The following is a 12,500-nucleotide window of genomic DNA, read 5'->3' as shown; positions in this document are numbered from 1 at the left end:
AGCGAGAACTGAAAGAGACACAGTTCTCCCTCCAAGAGAAGGCCGGAGTGGCCCACTCTCGGGGTGGCCTTGTTTCTAGGCTCCTTAGAAGCCGAGTTACCTTCCTCCTGCTGGCGCTCCGGAGGCTCCGCAGGCCCCTCCAGCTGCGGGTGGGTCGGGGAGGCCGCAGCTGGGGAGGGGCTTGGGCAGGGGTGCAACAGCCGCCCTGCTGTGTGGCAAGAGACCTCAGTAGTGGCCAGGGCATCTTGGGGGACAGTGGTGTTACACACAGGATGCAGCCCCAGGTCCCCTTCCCGTCTCTGCTCACAAGGCACCGTGGGCTTTGGCAGCCTCCTCACCCTCTGGCCCCTGCCCCTGCCCCTCCATCCTGTCTGATGGGGCCACTGCCAAGGCTCAAACTCCCTTGAAGGGTGGGGTGCCTTGGCAGCTGCCCGGAGCAGTAACCACTGGCCTGGAAAGGGGGTCCTGGTGGAACTGGACCAGGGGAGGCAAGTGGGAGCCCAGGCAGGTCAAGGCCAGCAGGAGGTGCTGGCTGGACCCTGCCATGGTGGGGCAGGGAGAGGGGGCCCTGAAAGGGCCCTTCATGCCTGGCTCTGGAAACCACTGGAGAGGTCTGGGAAGCTGCAGGGATCTGCGGTCCCTGGGCTGGCCAAACCCACTGCGGTACGTGGCTTCTGTGGGGGGATGGCAAGGGGACAGCTGGACCTTTCCAGCCAGGACCCCAGGCCCTGGTTTAAAGCTGGTTTAAAGGCCGTCCCTCTTTGCTGTCCTCATCGGTCCTATAACCAGCCCCGCAGCGCCCCCTGCTGGCCAAAACTCTGGAGTTGGGCCGCAGGGGGCAGTTTGAGCCCCTTCATCTAGGTCCGGGTGGAAGACAGTTCAGGTGGGAGGCAGGGGCATGGCCCAGGGTGGATAACGGAGTTCTGAGACACCTCGATGCCAAAGCCTCCCCCGTGGTGCCTACGAGCATATCGAGAGCCTGGCCAACCAAGGGACCCAATATCCAACTCAGAAACCCTCTCTGGGGACCCCTCTCCCGGGCCAGGGGTGCTGAGCAGATCCTGTGAGATCTCTGAGAGGCCTGTCTGCCGGTTTCCACGTGCCTCCTACTTCCCACCCTGTCACTGGAAGGCCCGGGTGTGAAGAGAGGCGGGACCCGGTCACCTTGTCAGGCTCAGAGGACACCTGTGTCTGCCATGTTGAGCTCCTGGAGCAGGAGGTGCACAGCTGGGCGTCCCCTTTATCCAACCAGCCTGCCCCCTCCTGGAAGCCATGCTGTGGTTTGAATGTGTCACCCAAAGTTCATGGGCTGGAAACAGTCCCAGAGTCAGAAGTGAGTGGTGTTTGAAGGTGGGGCCTTGGAAGGTGAGTAGGATTGGAGGGGGTCATGAGGATGCTTGCATTGGTGACTTTGACTTTGTTACTTATTATCAATTATTATTATTATTATTATTATTATTATTATTATTATTATTCTGTGATTGAACCCAAGGGCATTCTACTTCTGACCTATATCCCAGCCCGATTTTATCTTTTTATTTTATTTTATTTTTGTACTGGGGATTGAATTCAGGAGCATACTATCTCTAAGCCAATCCCTCAGCCATCTTTTCTTTTCTTCCTTCCTTTCTTTCTTTCTTTCTTTCCTTCATTTTTTCTTTTTTCTTTTTTTTGTGGTACTGGGGATGGAACCCAGGGGCATTCTACCTCTGAGCTATACCCCCAGCCCTATTTTTTATTCTTTATTTTGAAACAGGGTCTCACTAAGTTGCAGAGGGCCTCACTAAGTAGCTGAAGCTGGTTGCAAACCTGCCATCCTCCTGTCTCAGCTTCCCAAGTACTGAGATTATAAGCGTGCACCACCATGCCCGGCTTTATTTATTTTGAAACGGTCTTGCTAAATTGTGGAGGGCCTCACTAAGTAACTGAGGCTGGCCAAGAATGTGCAATCCTCCTGTCTCAGCTTCCTAAGTACTGGGATTGCAAGCATGCACCACTACACCTGGATTTTTTTTAAAACAGGGTCTCTCTAAATTGACAAGAGTCTCACTACTTGCTGAGGCCATCCTTGAGCCTGTGATCCTCCTGTCTCAGCCTCTCAAGTACTGGGATTACAGATGTGTGTGCGACCACAGCCGGCACATTCATGACTGTTATGAGGAAGAGGCCTGGGCTGGCGTGCTTGCTCCATCCTGCCACAGGACACCCTGCGCTGCATCACGGCAGAGCGAGGCCTTCTCCAGATGCAGGTACATGGCGCTTGGGCTTCCCAGGCCCCAGCCCGATATGCCAAATCAACCTATATTCTTTACAAAATTTCCAGTCTAATTATTTTGTTATAACAACAGAACAGAGACTAAGACAAACTGAAGAAAAAAAGTGGGCCAGTTGTAGTGGTGCACACCTGTAATTTCAGTAGTTGGGAAGTTGAGATAGGAGGATTGCAGGATTGAGGCTAGCCTCAGCAACTTAGCAAGACCCTGCTTAAAAATAAAGAATAAAATAGGAGCCGGGTGTGGTGGCACATGCTTGTAATCCCAGTGCTTGGGAGGCAGAGACAGGAGGATCACACAGGTTTGAAGCCAGCCACAGCTACTTAGTGAGGCTCTCAGCAACTTAGTGAGACCCTGTTTCCAAATAAAGAATGAAAAATAGGGCTGGGGTGTAGCTCAGAGGGAAAATTCCCCTGGGCTCCATCCCTGGTATAAAAAAAAAGGAGAAGGAGAAAGAGAAGGAGAAGATCCAATGAAAAATGTGGGGTATAGCAAAGACAGGAGCCAGGAGCTCTAGCTTGAGAGTAAATAAGAACGGTAGTGATAAAGGGACAGCAAGTCCACCATGACTAAGAACAGAAAGAGCCCAGCCCCTGTTCCAGAGGCTGACGCGGGAGAATCACTGGAGTCCAGGGGTTGAAGGCCAGCCCAGGGGAGGTAGCGGTACCACATCTCTCAAAAAACTAAAAAGAAAGGAGCCAGGCATGGTGGTGCACACCTGCAATCTCAGTATTGGGAGGCTGAGACAGGAGGATCACAGGTCCCTCAGCAGGTCTCTAGTGAGACCCAGTTTCAAAATTAAAAATAAAATGCTGGGCGTGGTGGCGCATATTTGTAATCCCTGCGCTTGGGAGGCTGAGACAGGAGGATCAGGCAGGCTCGATGCCAGCCTCAGCTACTCAGTGAAGTTCTCAGCAACTTAGTGAGACCCTGTTTCCAAAAAAACCCTATAGGTCTAGGAGTATAGCCAAGAGATAGAAAGCCCCTGGGTTCCATGCCCAGTGCCACACAAAAATAAAAATATAAATATAAAGGGCTGGGGGTGTAGCTCAGAGGTTAGAATGTCCCTGAGTTCACTTCAGGAGAAGGAAGGAGGAGAAGGAGAAGCAGGAGGAGGAAGAGGAAAAAGAAGAAGGAGGAAGAGAGGAGGAAGATGGGGGGAAGGAGGAGGAGGAGAGGAGGATGGAAGAAGAAGAAAAAGAGGAAGAAGAGGAAAGGAAGGAGGAGGAGGAGGAGGGTGAAGGAGGAGGAGAGAAGAAGAAAGAGGAGGAGGAGGAGGAGGAGGAGGAGGAGGAGGAGGAGGAGGAGGAGGAGGAGAACTTTTCTGAATGAAAAGATACTTTCAAAGAAGAATTTATTTATGTATTTATTTATTTGGCACTGGGGATTGAACCCAGAGGCATCTTTGAGTTATACTCTCTCAAACCTATTTATTTATTTATTTGGTGGTACTGGGGATGGAACCCAGGGGCATTCTACTTCTGAGCTCCACCCCCAGCCCTACTTTTTATTCTTTATTTTTGAAACAGGGTCTCACTGAGTTGCAAAGGGCCTCACTGAATAGCTGAGGTTGGCCATGAACCACGATCCTCCTGTCTCAGCCTCCTGAATGCTGGGATTATAAGAGTGTGTCACCATGCCTGGAAGACCTATTTTTAAAAATCTGAAATGGAGTCTCTCGTCAGGTTGATGAGAGCCTCCCTACTTACTGAGGTTGTCCTGGAGCTGGCTATTCTCTGATCTCTGGTCTCCCAAGTACTGGAATTACAGGCGCCTGCCACCACGCCCGGCTCAAAGTGGAATTTTAAATATCTTAGACTTGAGGAAATGTGTTGATGGAAAGCCCGGCCTCACATGTCTCAATAAAGTTCAATACATACTTCAAAAACTTCAAAATCTCCCAGGCATCTGCGAAGAATGGAGAGATCCTGTTTAAAATTACAAGATTGGCTTTGAATTCTCTTATGTCAGGCAGGGAGAAGAGAAAGGCAGGGTCGTTCCATATAAAGCTAGAGAAAAGTTAGTTTCATCAAAGACTGGATTAACTGCCAAACTAAGATTTCAATTTAAAGTAATGATAGCTTGGGCAATTTATTTATTTATTTTGCAGTACTGGGGATGGAATCCAGGGGCATTCTACCTCCAAGCTTCACCCCAGCCCTGGTTTTTATTCTTTATTTTGAATAAAGGTCTCATTAAGTTGCAGAGGGCCTCAGTAGCTGAGGTTTTCCAGGAACCCATGATCCTCCTGTCTCAGCCTCCCAAATGCTGGGATTACAAGCGTGTACTGCCACGCCCGGCTACCTGTTTTATATTCTTTTATTTTTATTTTTATTTTTATTTATTTTTTGGTGGTACTGAAGGTGGAACCCAGAGGCTTTCTACCTCCGGCTATACTCCCAGACCCATTTTATATTTTACTTGGAAACAGGGTCTCACTAAGTTGCTGAGAGCCTCACTAAGTAGCTGAGGCTGGCTTCGAACCTGTGCAATCCTCCTGTCTCAGCCTCCCAAGCACGGGGATTACAATCGTGTGCCACCACGCCTGGCTTTCTTTTATTTTTATTTTTATTTTTATTTTTATTTTTATTTTTATTTTTTTGTGTGTGGGTCTGGGGATGGAACCCAGAGTTATTTGACCTCTGAGCTACACCCCCTGCCCAATTTTTTATTCTTTATTTTGAAACAGTGTCTCACTGAGTTGCAGAGGACCTCACTAAATAGCTGAGGCTGTTTGCAAACCTCGATCCTCTGGTCTCAGCCTCCCGAATGCTGGGATTACAAGCATGTGCCACCACGCCCAGCTCTGTTTTTTATTCTTAATTTTGAAACAGGGTCTCATGTCCAGCTCAAGCTTGGGCAATATTTAGTGAGGCTGTGTTTCAAAAATCAAAAAGAGCCAGGCATGGCGCAAGCTTGTAATCCCAGCATTTGGGAGGCTGAGCCTCAGCTACTTTGTGGTGGTGCACGCTTATGATCCCAGCATTCTGGAGGTTGAGACAGAAGGATCGCAGTTCACGGACAACCTCGGCTACTTAGTGAGGCCCTCCGCAACTCAGTGAGACCCTGTTTCAAAATAAAGAATAAAAAATAGGGCAGGGGGTGTAGCTCAGAGGTCAAATGCCCCTGGGTTCCATCCTCAGACCTGCAAAAATAAAATAAAATAATAAAATAAAATAAAGTAACCATACTGTTATGAGCTGAATTGTGTGTCTCCCCCATATCATATGCTGCATATCTAACGCCCAGGGCCAGTACCTCAAAATGTGACTATATTTGATGACAGGACTTTGTGTGTGTGTGTGTGGGGGGGTATTGGGGATGGAACCTCTGAGCTATACCCCCAGCCCTATTTTATTCTTTTATTTTGAAGCAGTTCTCACTAAATTGCAGAGCCTCACTAAGTTGCTGAGGCTGACTGCAAACCTATGACCCTCCCGTCTCAGCCTCCCAAGTATCAGGATTACAAGCATGTGCCACCACGCCCTGCTATGATGGGACCTTTAAAGAGGTCACTGAGTTTAGACGTGGCTGTTAAAGCCGGGCTTGTTAGCACACTTTGTAATCTCAGTACTTGGGAGGCTGAGACAGGAGAATCACAGGTTTGCAGTCAGCCTCAGCTACTTAGTGACGTCCTCTCAATTTTGTTTGTTTGTTTGTTTGTTTGTTTTCTGATACTGAGGATGGAACCCAGGGGCATTCTACCTCTGAGCTACACCCCAGTTCTATTTTTTATTCTTTATTTTGTAACAGGGTCTTACTGAGTTACAAAGGATCTTACTAAGTAGCTGAGGCTGTCCGCGAACCACGATCCTCCTGTCTCAGCCTCCAGAACATAGGGATTATAAGTGTGCACCACCACGCCCAACGGGGTCACTCATTTTTTTTTTCAAGCCTATCAGTGATTTTTGCTGGTTTGGAAGTTGGCTGAGAAGTTTTCTGGATTCTTTGCCTTTTTTTTTTTTTTTTTTTTTTGATACTGAGGATTGATCCCAGAGGCATCCTACCTCGGAGCTACACCCCAGCCCTTTTCATGTTTTATGCTGAAAACAGGGTGTTGCTAATTGAGGATGCTGGTATCCAGTCTGCCATTCTCTGGTCTCAGCCTTGCAGATGCTGGGATTTCAGGCATGAACCACCACACCCAGCTTGTTTTTTGGATTCTATGAAGTTTTTCTCCACCTCCGCTTTCGCCTCCTCCTCTTATCCCTCCTCCTCCTTTTTGTAATCCTAGGAATTGAACCATATAGGGTCTTAGCTTAGAGATAGAATGTGTAGCTTAGAGGTAGAATGCCCCTGGATTCCATGCCCAGTACTGAAAAAAAAGAAAAGAAAAAGAAAAAAAGAAAAAAGAAAAAGAAAGAAAGAAACCCTTGACAAATAACCATCCCCAAATGTAAACAAAGGGTTAAGGATAGAGTTGGATCGACTTAGGGATGGGCAGCGTTCAGTGGGAACCGTGGCTCATCCCTTCACCCCCACCCCAGGACAGGTCACAAGCCAGATGGGGATTGCAGGGTCGAGACCGGTCTCAACAACTTAGCATTTTTTTTTTTTTTTTTTTTTTTTTTTTTGCGGAACTGAGGATTGAACCCAGGGATATTCTATCTCCGAGCTATACCCCAAGCTCTATTTTAGTCTTTATTTAATTAAATTTATTTTTTTATTTATGGTGGTACTGGGGTTCCTGGAAACCCTTCAACATCCGGGCTACGCTACCAGACCTATTATATATACTCAGCTACTTAGTGAGGCTCTCTGCAACTTAATGAGACCCTGTTTCAAAATAAAGAATAAAAAAAATAGGGCAGGGGGTGTAGTTCAGAGGTCAAATGCCCCTGGGTTCCATCCCCAGACCCGCAAAAAAAAAAAAGGCTGGGTATGTAGCTTGGAAGTAGAATGACCCTGGGTTCAATCCCTGTGTCCCCAGCCCCCAGTCCCCAGGCCTCTTCTCTGCAGGGCACGTGTGGCCCCGGGTGTGTCTGTGGCCTGGTGGAGGGGGGGAGTCTGCTTTGTGGATGGAGCCTCTCAGAGTGGAGAGTTGTGGCTGGGGCCTGGGTACCTGCATTCTCTTTCTGGTCATGGCTGAAACTCCCTGTCCGAGTCTGTCTGTCACTGCTGTGGGGAGAAGTAGGGAGGAAAGGGAGGAGGGGAAAACCAGCCTTTGCTCTGCACCAGCTGTGTGGGGCTCCTTGGCCAGTGTCGCCCACTAATGGGGGTGGTGGGAGCTGGGCCCCAGCCTTCTATTCAGGGAGAAGGTCAGCAAAGCCTGACCCGGGAAGCAGGAAGGGGCCCCAGCTCAGCACTAATGTGTTTACCCAAGGCCTGGAGCAGGTGGGAGTTCCATCTGCTGCCTGTCTGTCTCCCAGTCTGCAGCCTAGAGGAGAGAGGGGCCTGGGGAGGCCCTCCCAGCCCCATCAGCCAGCTGCCTTCTTCCTCCCTGCAGTGAGGGGAAAGACCTTCCTCCAGAGAAGCAGCCTCTGAGGCTCAGTGGAGCACAGAGACTCCTGGTTACTCTCAACCAGACTCTCCCCTCCAGTGCTCTGGAGCCCAGGGCCCAGGTCACATCCTTTCTCAGTATAACTAAAACTCTGGCCCCCTGAACCTGTTCTGCCCTCGGCACAGAATAATGCAGAACCAAGCCAGGGTGCTTAGGACCCCAGGGGTTGTGTCTCCCAGGACAGCTAAGAAGGTCTGGGAGCACCCAATCCATTTTATTTACTTTTTTGGTACTGGTGATTGAACCCAGTGCATTCTACCTCCAAGCCACACAACCAGCCCTTTTTATTTTAAAATAGGGTCTTGATAAATTGATAAGGGTCTTACTAAGTTGCTGAGGCTGGCATCCAATCTGTGATCCTCTTGTCTCAGCCTCCCAAGTACTGAGATGACAGGCATGTGCCCCCATGCCCAGCTCTAATCTGCTTTTAGACCACTTCCTTCTGGCTTAAACAGGACTTTTGTTCTCCAAATAGCCCTCTTCCACTACTCAGCCAATCAGATATGGTTCCCCCAGCCAAGGAGAGGCCTCGAGTCCTGCAGATTATTTTCCTTTTCAAACCCCAGCATGGCCACTGGAAGTATGAGGCCATTCCTTCAGGGAATGAAAGACACGCCCCAGGAAAGGGGCTGGGCCAGAGATGATATCCAGCCATCTAGCCATCCATCCATGCATCCATCTATCCATCTATCCATTGGTCCATCCATCCCTGCATCTGTCCATGTATACATGCATGCATACATGCATGCATCTATTTATCCACCCATCCATCCATGCATCCATCCATGTATCCATCCATCCATCCATCTATCCATTCATCCATCTACCCATCTGTCCATGCATCAATCCATGCGTCCATCCATGCATGCATCCATCCATCCACCCATCCATCCATCCATGCATCTGTCCATGCATCCATCCTTGCATCCATGCATGCATCCACCCACCCATCTGTCCATGCATCCATCCATGCATCCGTCCATGCATCTATCCATCCATGCATCCGTCCATGCATCCATCCATGCATCCGTCCATCCATCATTCCATTCATTCTTTCAACCAACATTAGCAGTCATCAGGTGCCAGGTGAAATGCCCCTCCAAAGCAATATCCACAGCAGCTGATGCCACCCGCCTGTGCCCGGCAGTATCCTTTCCTTTCATAGGGAATGGGAGTTGTAAATGAAGCTTACCTAAGAGCTGACTCTGTTGTCCTCCTCTCTACCTGGAAGCTGCCCCTGAGCAATGAGCTTCTCCTCCTCCCCAGATTGCAAATGAAGGGTTTTTTTTTTTTCTGGTACTGGGGATTGAATCTAAGGGCATTCTACCTCTCAGCCTTTTAATTTTGAAACAGGGTCACATTAAGTTGCTAAGGGGCTTGCTAAGTTGCCGAGACTGACTTCAAACCTGCAACCCTCCTATTTGGGCCTCCTAAGTACTAGAATAACAGGCATACACCACCACACGTGAGAATGAAGTTTTGTTGGGCCCAACTACAAAATTTCCAGTTCCTGTGGCCTTGAGCCCTCCCCCCTCAAGGTCTGGCTGGGCCCCTCCTCTACAATCCTGCCCCTTGTGGGGGTTCACAGGTCTTCAGTACAGGCTCCCCTACCCTGCCCTCCGACCATGATCTCAGGGTGCAGGGCAGATGGACATCGCAGATGATCTGTTGGACGGTGGCCCGGAAGGTTTTGCTGACGAAGCAGTAGAGGCCGAAGTTGACGGCTGTGTTGAGCATGGCCGCCATGTTGGCCACATCCAGGGCCAGGTGGACCCTCCAGTCCCGGTGGACGGGGGCCACGTACAGGTGGTAGAGCATGACAGTGATCCGGGGTGCCCAAAGGAGGGCAAATAGCAAGGTGACCCCCAAGAGGATGGCTGTGCTCTTCCCCGCCCAGGGCCGTGGCCCACCCTGCTCCCTTCTCCTCAGCTGGAGGATGACGGCCGAGTTGGTGACCAGGAACACGGTGCAGGGGACAAAGAAGACCATGAGGCAGTGGGCCCACTTGAGGACCTCGTCCAGCGTGCTGCGGGGGGCCGTGTCTCTCCACACGTCCAGCCACCAGTAGAAGGGAATGCCTGTCAACAGGGCGGCGCCAAGGACAGCGGTGATGGCCCGGCAGGTCCGGCCTGGGGACGAGGTAGCCCGATGGCACAGGGGGCGGCACAGGGCATTGTAGCGGTCAACTGTGAACAGGACGGCGATCCAAACTGAGGCGTGGTTGGCAGCGAACTCTAAAATGTGAGCCGTGCGCACCACAGCCTGAGGCACCTGGCGGGCCAGCACGGCGCCCTGCAGGAGGAAGCCCACAAACACGATGACCACCTGGGTGGCCACGTCTGAGGCCGTGAGCGCCAGCAGGTAGTAGTAGGAGGACTTCCTGGTCTTGGTGACAAGGCGAGCCAGGGCCACTGCGGTCAGGAGGTTGACTGAGGCCAGCGAGGTCGCGGAGGGAGAGGTCAGAGGTGTTAGAAAGGATGCTCATAGCCGGGCGCGGTGGCGCACGCTTGTCATCCCAGGACTTGAGAGGCTGAGACAGGAGGATTGTGGGTTCTAGGCCAGCCTCCACCGCTTAGGGAGGCCCTCTGCAACTTAGGGAGACCCTGTTTCAAAATAAAGGATAAAAAATAGGGGTGGAGTGGGGGTTGCTCAGAGGTAGAATGCCCCGGGTTCAATTCCCAGCACCATACACAAAAAATGAGGAAGGAGGGAAGGAAGGAAGGAAGGGAGGGAGGGAGGGAGGGAGGGAGAAAGAAAGAAAGGATGCTCACACTTTGCTTTCCAAGATAGTTTAGGTTTCTCCCACCTGCCAAGACCGGCTTCTTCTCCCAGATCTGTTTGTTTTCTTGTATAGTTCAAAATCTATATACCCCCAATCCTTTTAGTGTGTGTGTGTGTGTGTGTGTGTGTGTGTGTTACTAGGGATTGAACCCAGAGGCATTCTACCTCCAAGCTACATCCCCAGGCCTATTTTATTTTTACTTAGAAACAAGGTCTCATTAGGTTGATGAATTTCACTACTTGCTGAGGCTGTCCTCGAACTTGCAATCCTCCCCTCTCAGCCTCCCAAGTAGTGGGATGACAGGCACGGGCCACTAGTCCAGCTCAACCCCAGGCCCTTTGCAGGCATTCTGTGTGGTCTAGAGCAGAGGTTCCCCTGTACAGGAGCGTGGGCTTGCTTACAGGCTCAGGAAGACCTCAGGCAGACCTTTCCTATATCCTTGTGTCCACCGGACTCACCCCAAGCAGGCAGGCTGTGCTTTTGTTTTGTTTTTTTGATACTGGGGATTGAACCCAAGGGCATTCTACCTTTGAGCTACACCCCCAGTCTCTTTTAAGGTTCGTTTGTTTGTTTGTTTGTTTATGGCACTAGGGATAGAACCCAGCAGCATTCTACCTCCAAGAGACACCCCCAGCCCTATTTTTTATTCTTTATTTTGAAACCTGGTCTCACTGAGTTGCAGAGGGCCTCACTAAGTAGCTGAGCCTGTCTGTGAACCACGATCCTCCTGTCTCAGCCTCCCAAATGCTGGGATTACAAGCGTGCGCCACCCCGCCTGGCTTAAGGTTTATTTTGAAATAAACTCTCCCTAAGTTCCTGAGCTGGCCTTGAACTATCCATCCTCCTGTCTCAGCCTCCCAAGTACTGAGATTACAGACAAGCACCACCACACCCGGCTGCTCCCTCTCTGCAGGTCGCTTAGGAAGGGGGGGGCTCTGCGCTGTGATGAATTCAGAGCCGTTTGCATTGCAATGGAAGGGGCTGCTGCTCTGGCAAAACCCTGGGCTTGGCTTCAAGCACCCCCGAGTTCTAGCCCCTCACTGTTCCTCCCACCATGCTTTGCACCCCGGTGACATCTGACCCTGGGTCTGAGCCTGCTCAGCCTCCTGTACCCCACTCACCGGGCAGTCCCAGGCTCAGCAGCACGCTGTAGTAGATGACAGGGATGACGCCGACCACGCATGGTGACCGCTCCGGGGCCTCTGGCCAGTGGACCACCAGCTCCTGGCCCCGCCCACTGCAGTTGCCCGCGGGCAGCAGGGTCGGCGCCGGGGCTGGGAAGGGTGGAATGGCAGGGTTATAGTACTTCTTGGCCTTCTTCCCTGGCTCAGCAGGAGCTGCAGCCCCACCCTGAGAATTCTTCTTCCTCTTCTATTTATTATTATTTTTTATTATTATTATTTTGCGGTACAGGGAATGGATCCCAGGGGCATTCTACCTCCGAGCTACACCCCCTGCCCTATTTTTTTATTCTTTCTTTTGAAACAGGGTCTCACTGAGTTACAAAGGGCCTCACTAAGTAGCTGAGGCTGACCACGAACCTCCATCCTCCTGTCTCAGCCTCCCAAATGCTGGGATTACAAGTGTGCACCACCATGCCTGGATCTTGTATTTATTTACTTTTTAATTTATTTATTGCACTGGGGGTGGAACCCAGGGCCCTTCTACCTCCAAGGTATATTCACTTTTTGGGGTTTTTTTTTTTTTTTTTCTGGTGCTAGGGATTGACCCAGGAGCTTTCTACCTCTGAGCTACATTCCTAGCCCTATTTTTTATTCTTCTTTTGAAACGGTTTCACTAAGTTGCAAAGGGCCTCACTAAGTAGCTGAGGCTGGCTGCGAACCATAATCCCCCTCTCTCAGCCTCCCAAGTACTGGGATTACACATGTGCACCACTATCCCCAAGTTTTTTTTTCCTTGCACAGGGGATAGACCCCACTACCTC

The 12,500-nt window shown here is 50.6% G+C and overlaps 1 protein-coding gene across 1 annotated transcript in view; it reads right to left on the bottom strand.

Moving 5' to 3' along the window:
* The window catches only part of GPR142 (G protein-coupled receptor 142), a gene marked incomplete at both ends in the record, with an annotated part of 14,464 nt that overhangs the window by 67 nt on the left and 1,897 nt on the right, over window positions 1–12,500 (bottom strand). The window contains 6 exons of the mRNA XM_080714118.1: window positions 1–299; window positions 400–539; window positions 7,336–7,391; window positions 7,592–7,650; window positions 9,385–10,202; window positions 11,677–11,829. The exon at window positions 1–299 is cut by the window's left edge and continues 67 nt beyond it. Of these exons, the coding sequence (XP_080570244.1) occupies window positions 1–299; window positions 400–539; window positions 7,336–7,391; window positions 7,592–7,650; window positions 9,385–10,202; window positions 11,677–11,829 (1,525 nt within the window). The remainder of the gene's footprint in view (window positions 300–399; window positions 540–7,335; window positions 7,392–7,591; window positions 7,651–9,384; window positions 10,203–11,676; window positions 11,830–12,500) is intronic.

Source organism: Muscardinus avellanarius, assembly GCF_963383645.1.
Source record: "Muscardinus avellanarius genome assembly, chromosome: 16".
In the NCBI taxonomy this organism is placed as follows: Eukaryota; Metazoa; Chordata; class Mammalia; order Rodentia; family Gliridae; genus Muscardinus; species Muscardinus avellanarius.
The sequence above is the reverse complement of the archived record's forward strand: the minus strand, read 5'-3'. Positions and strand labels throughout refer to the sequence as shown.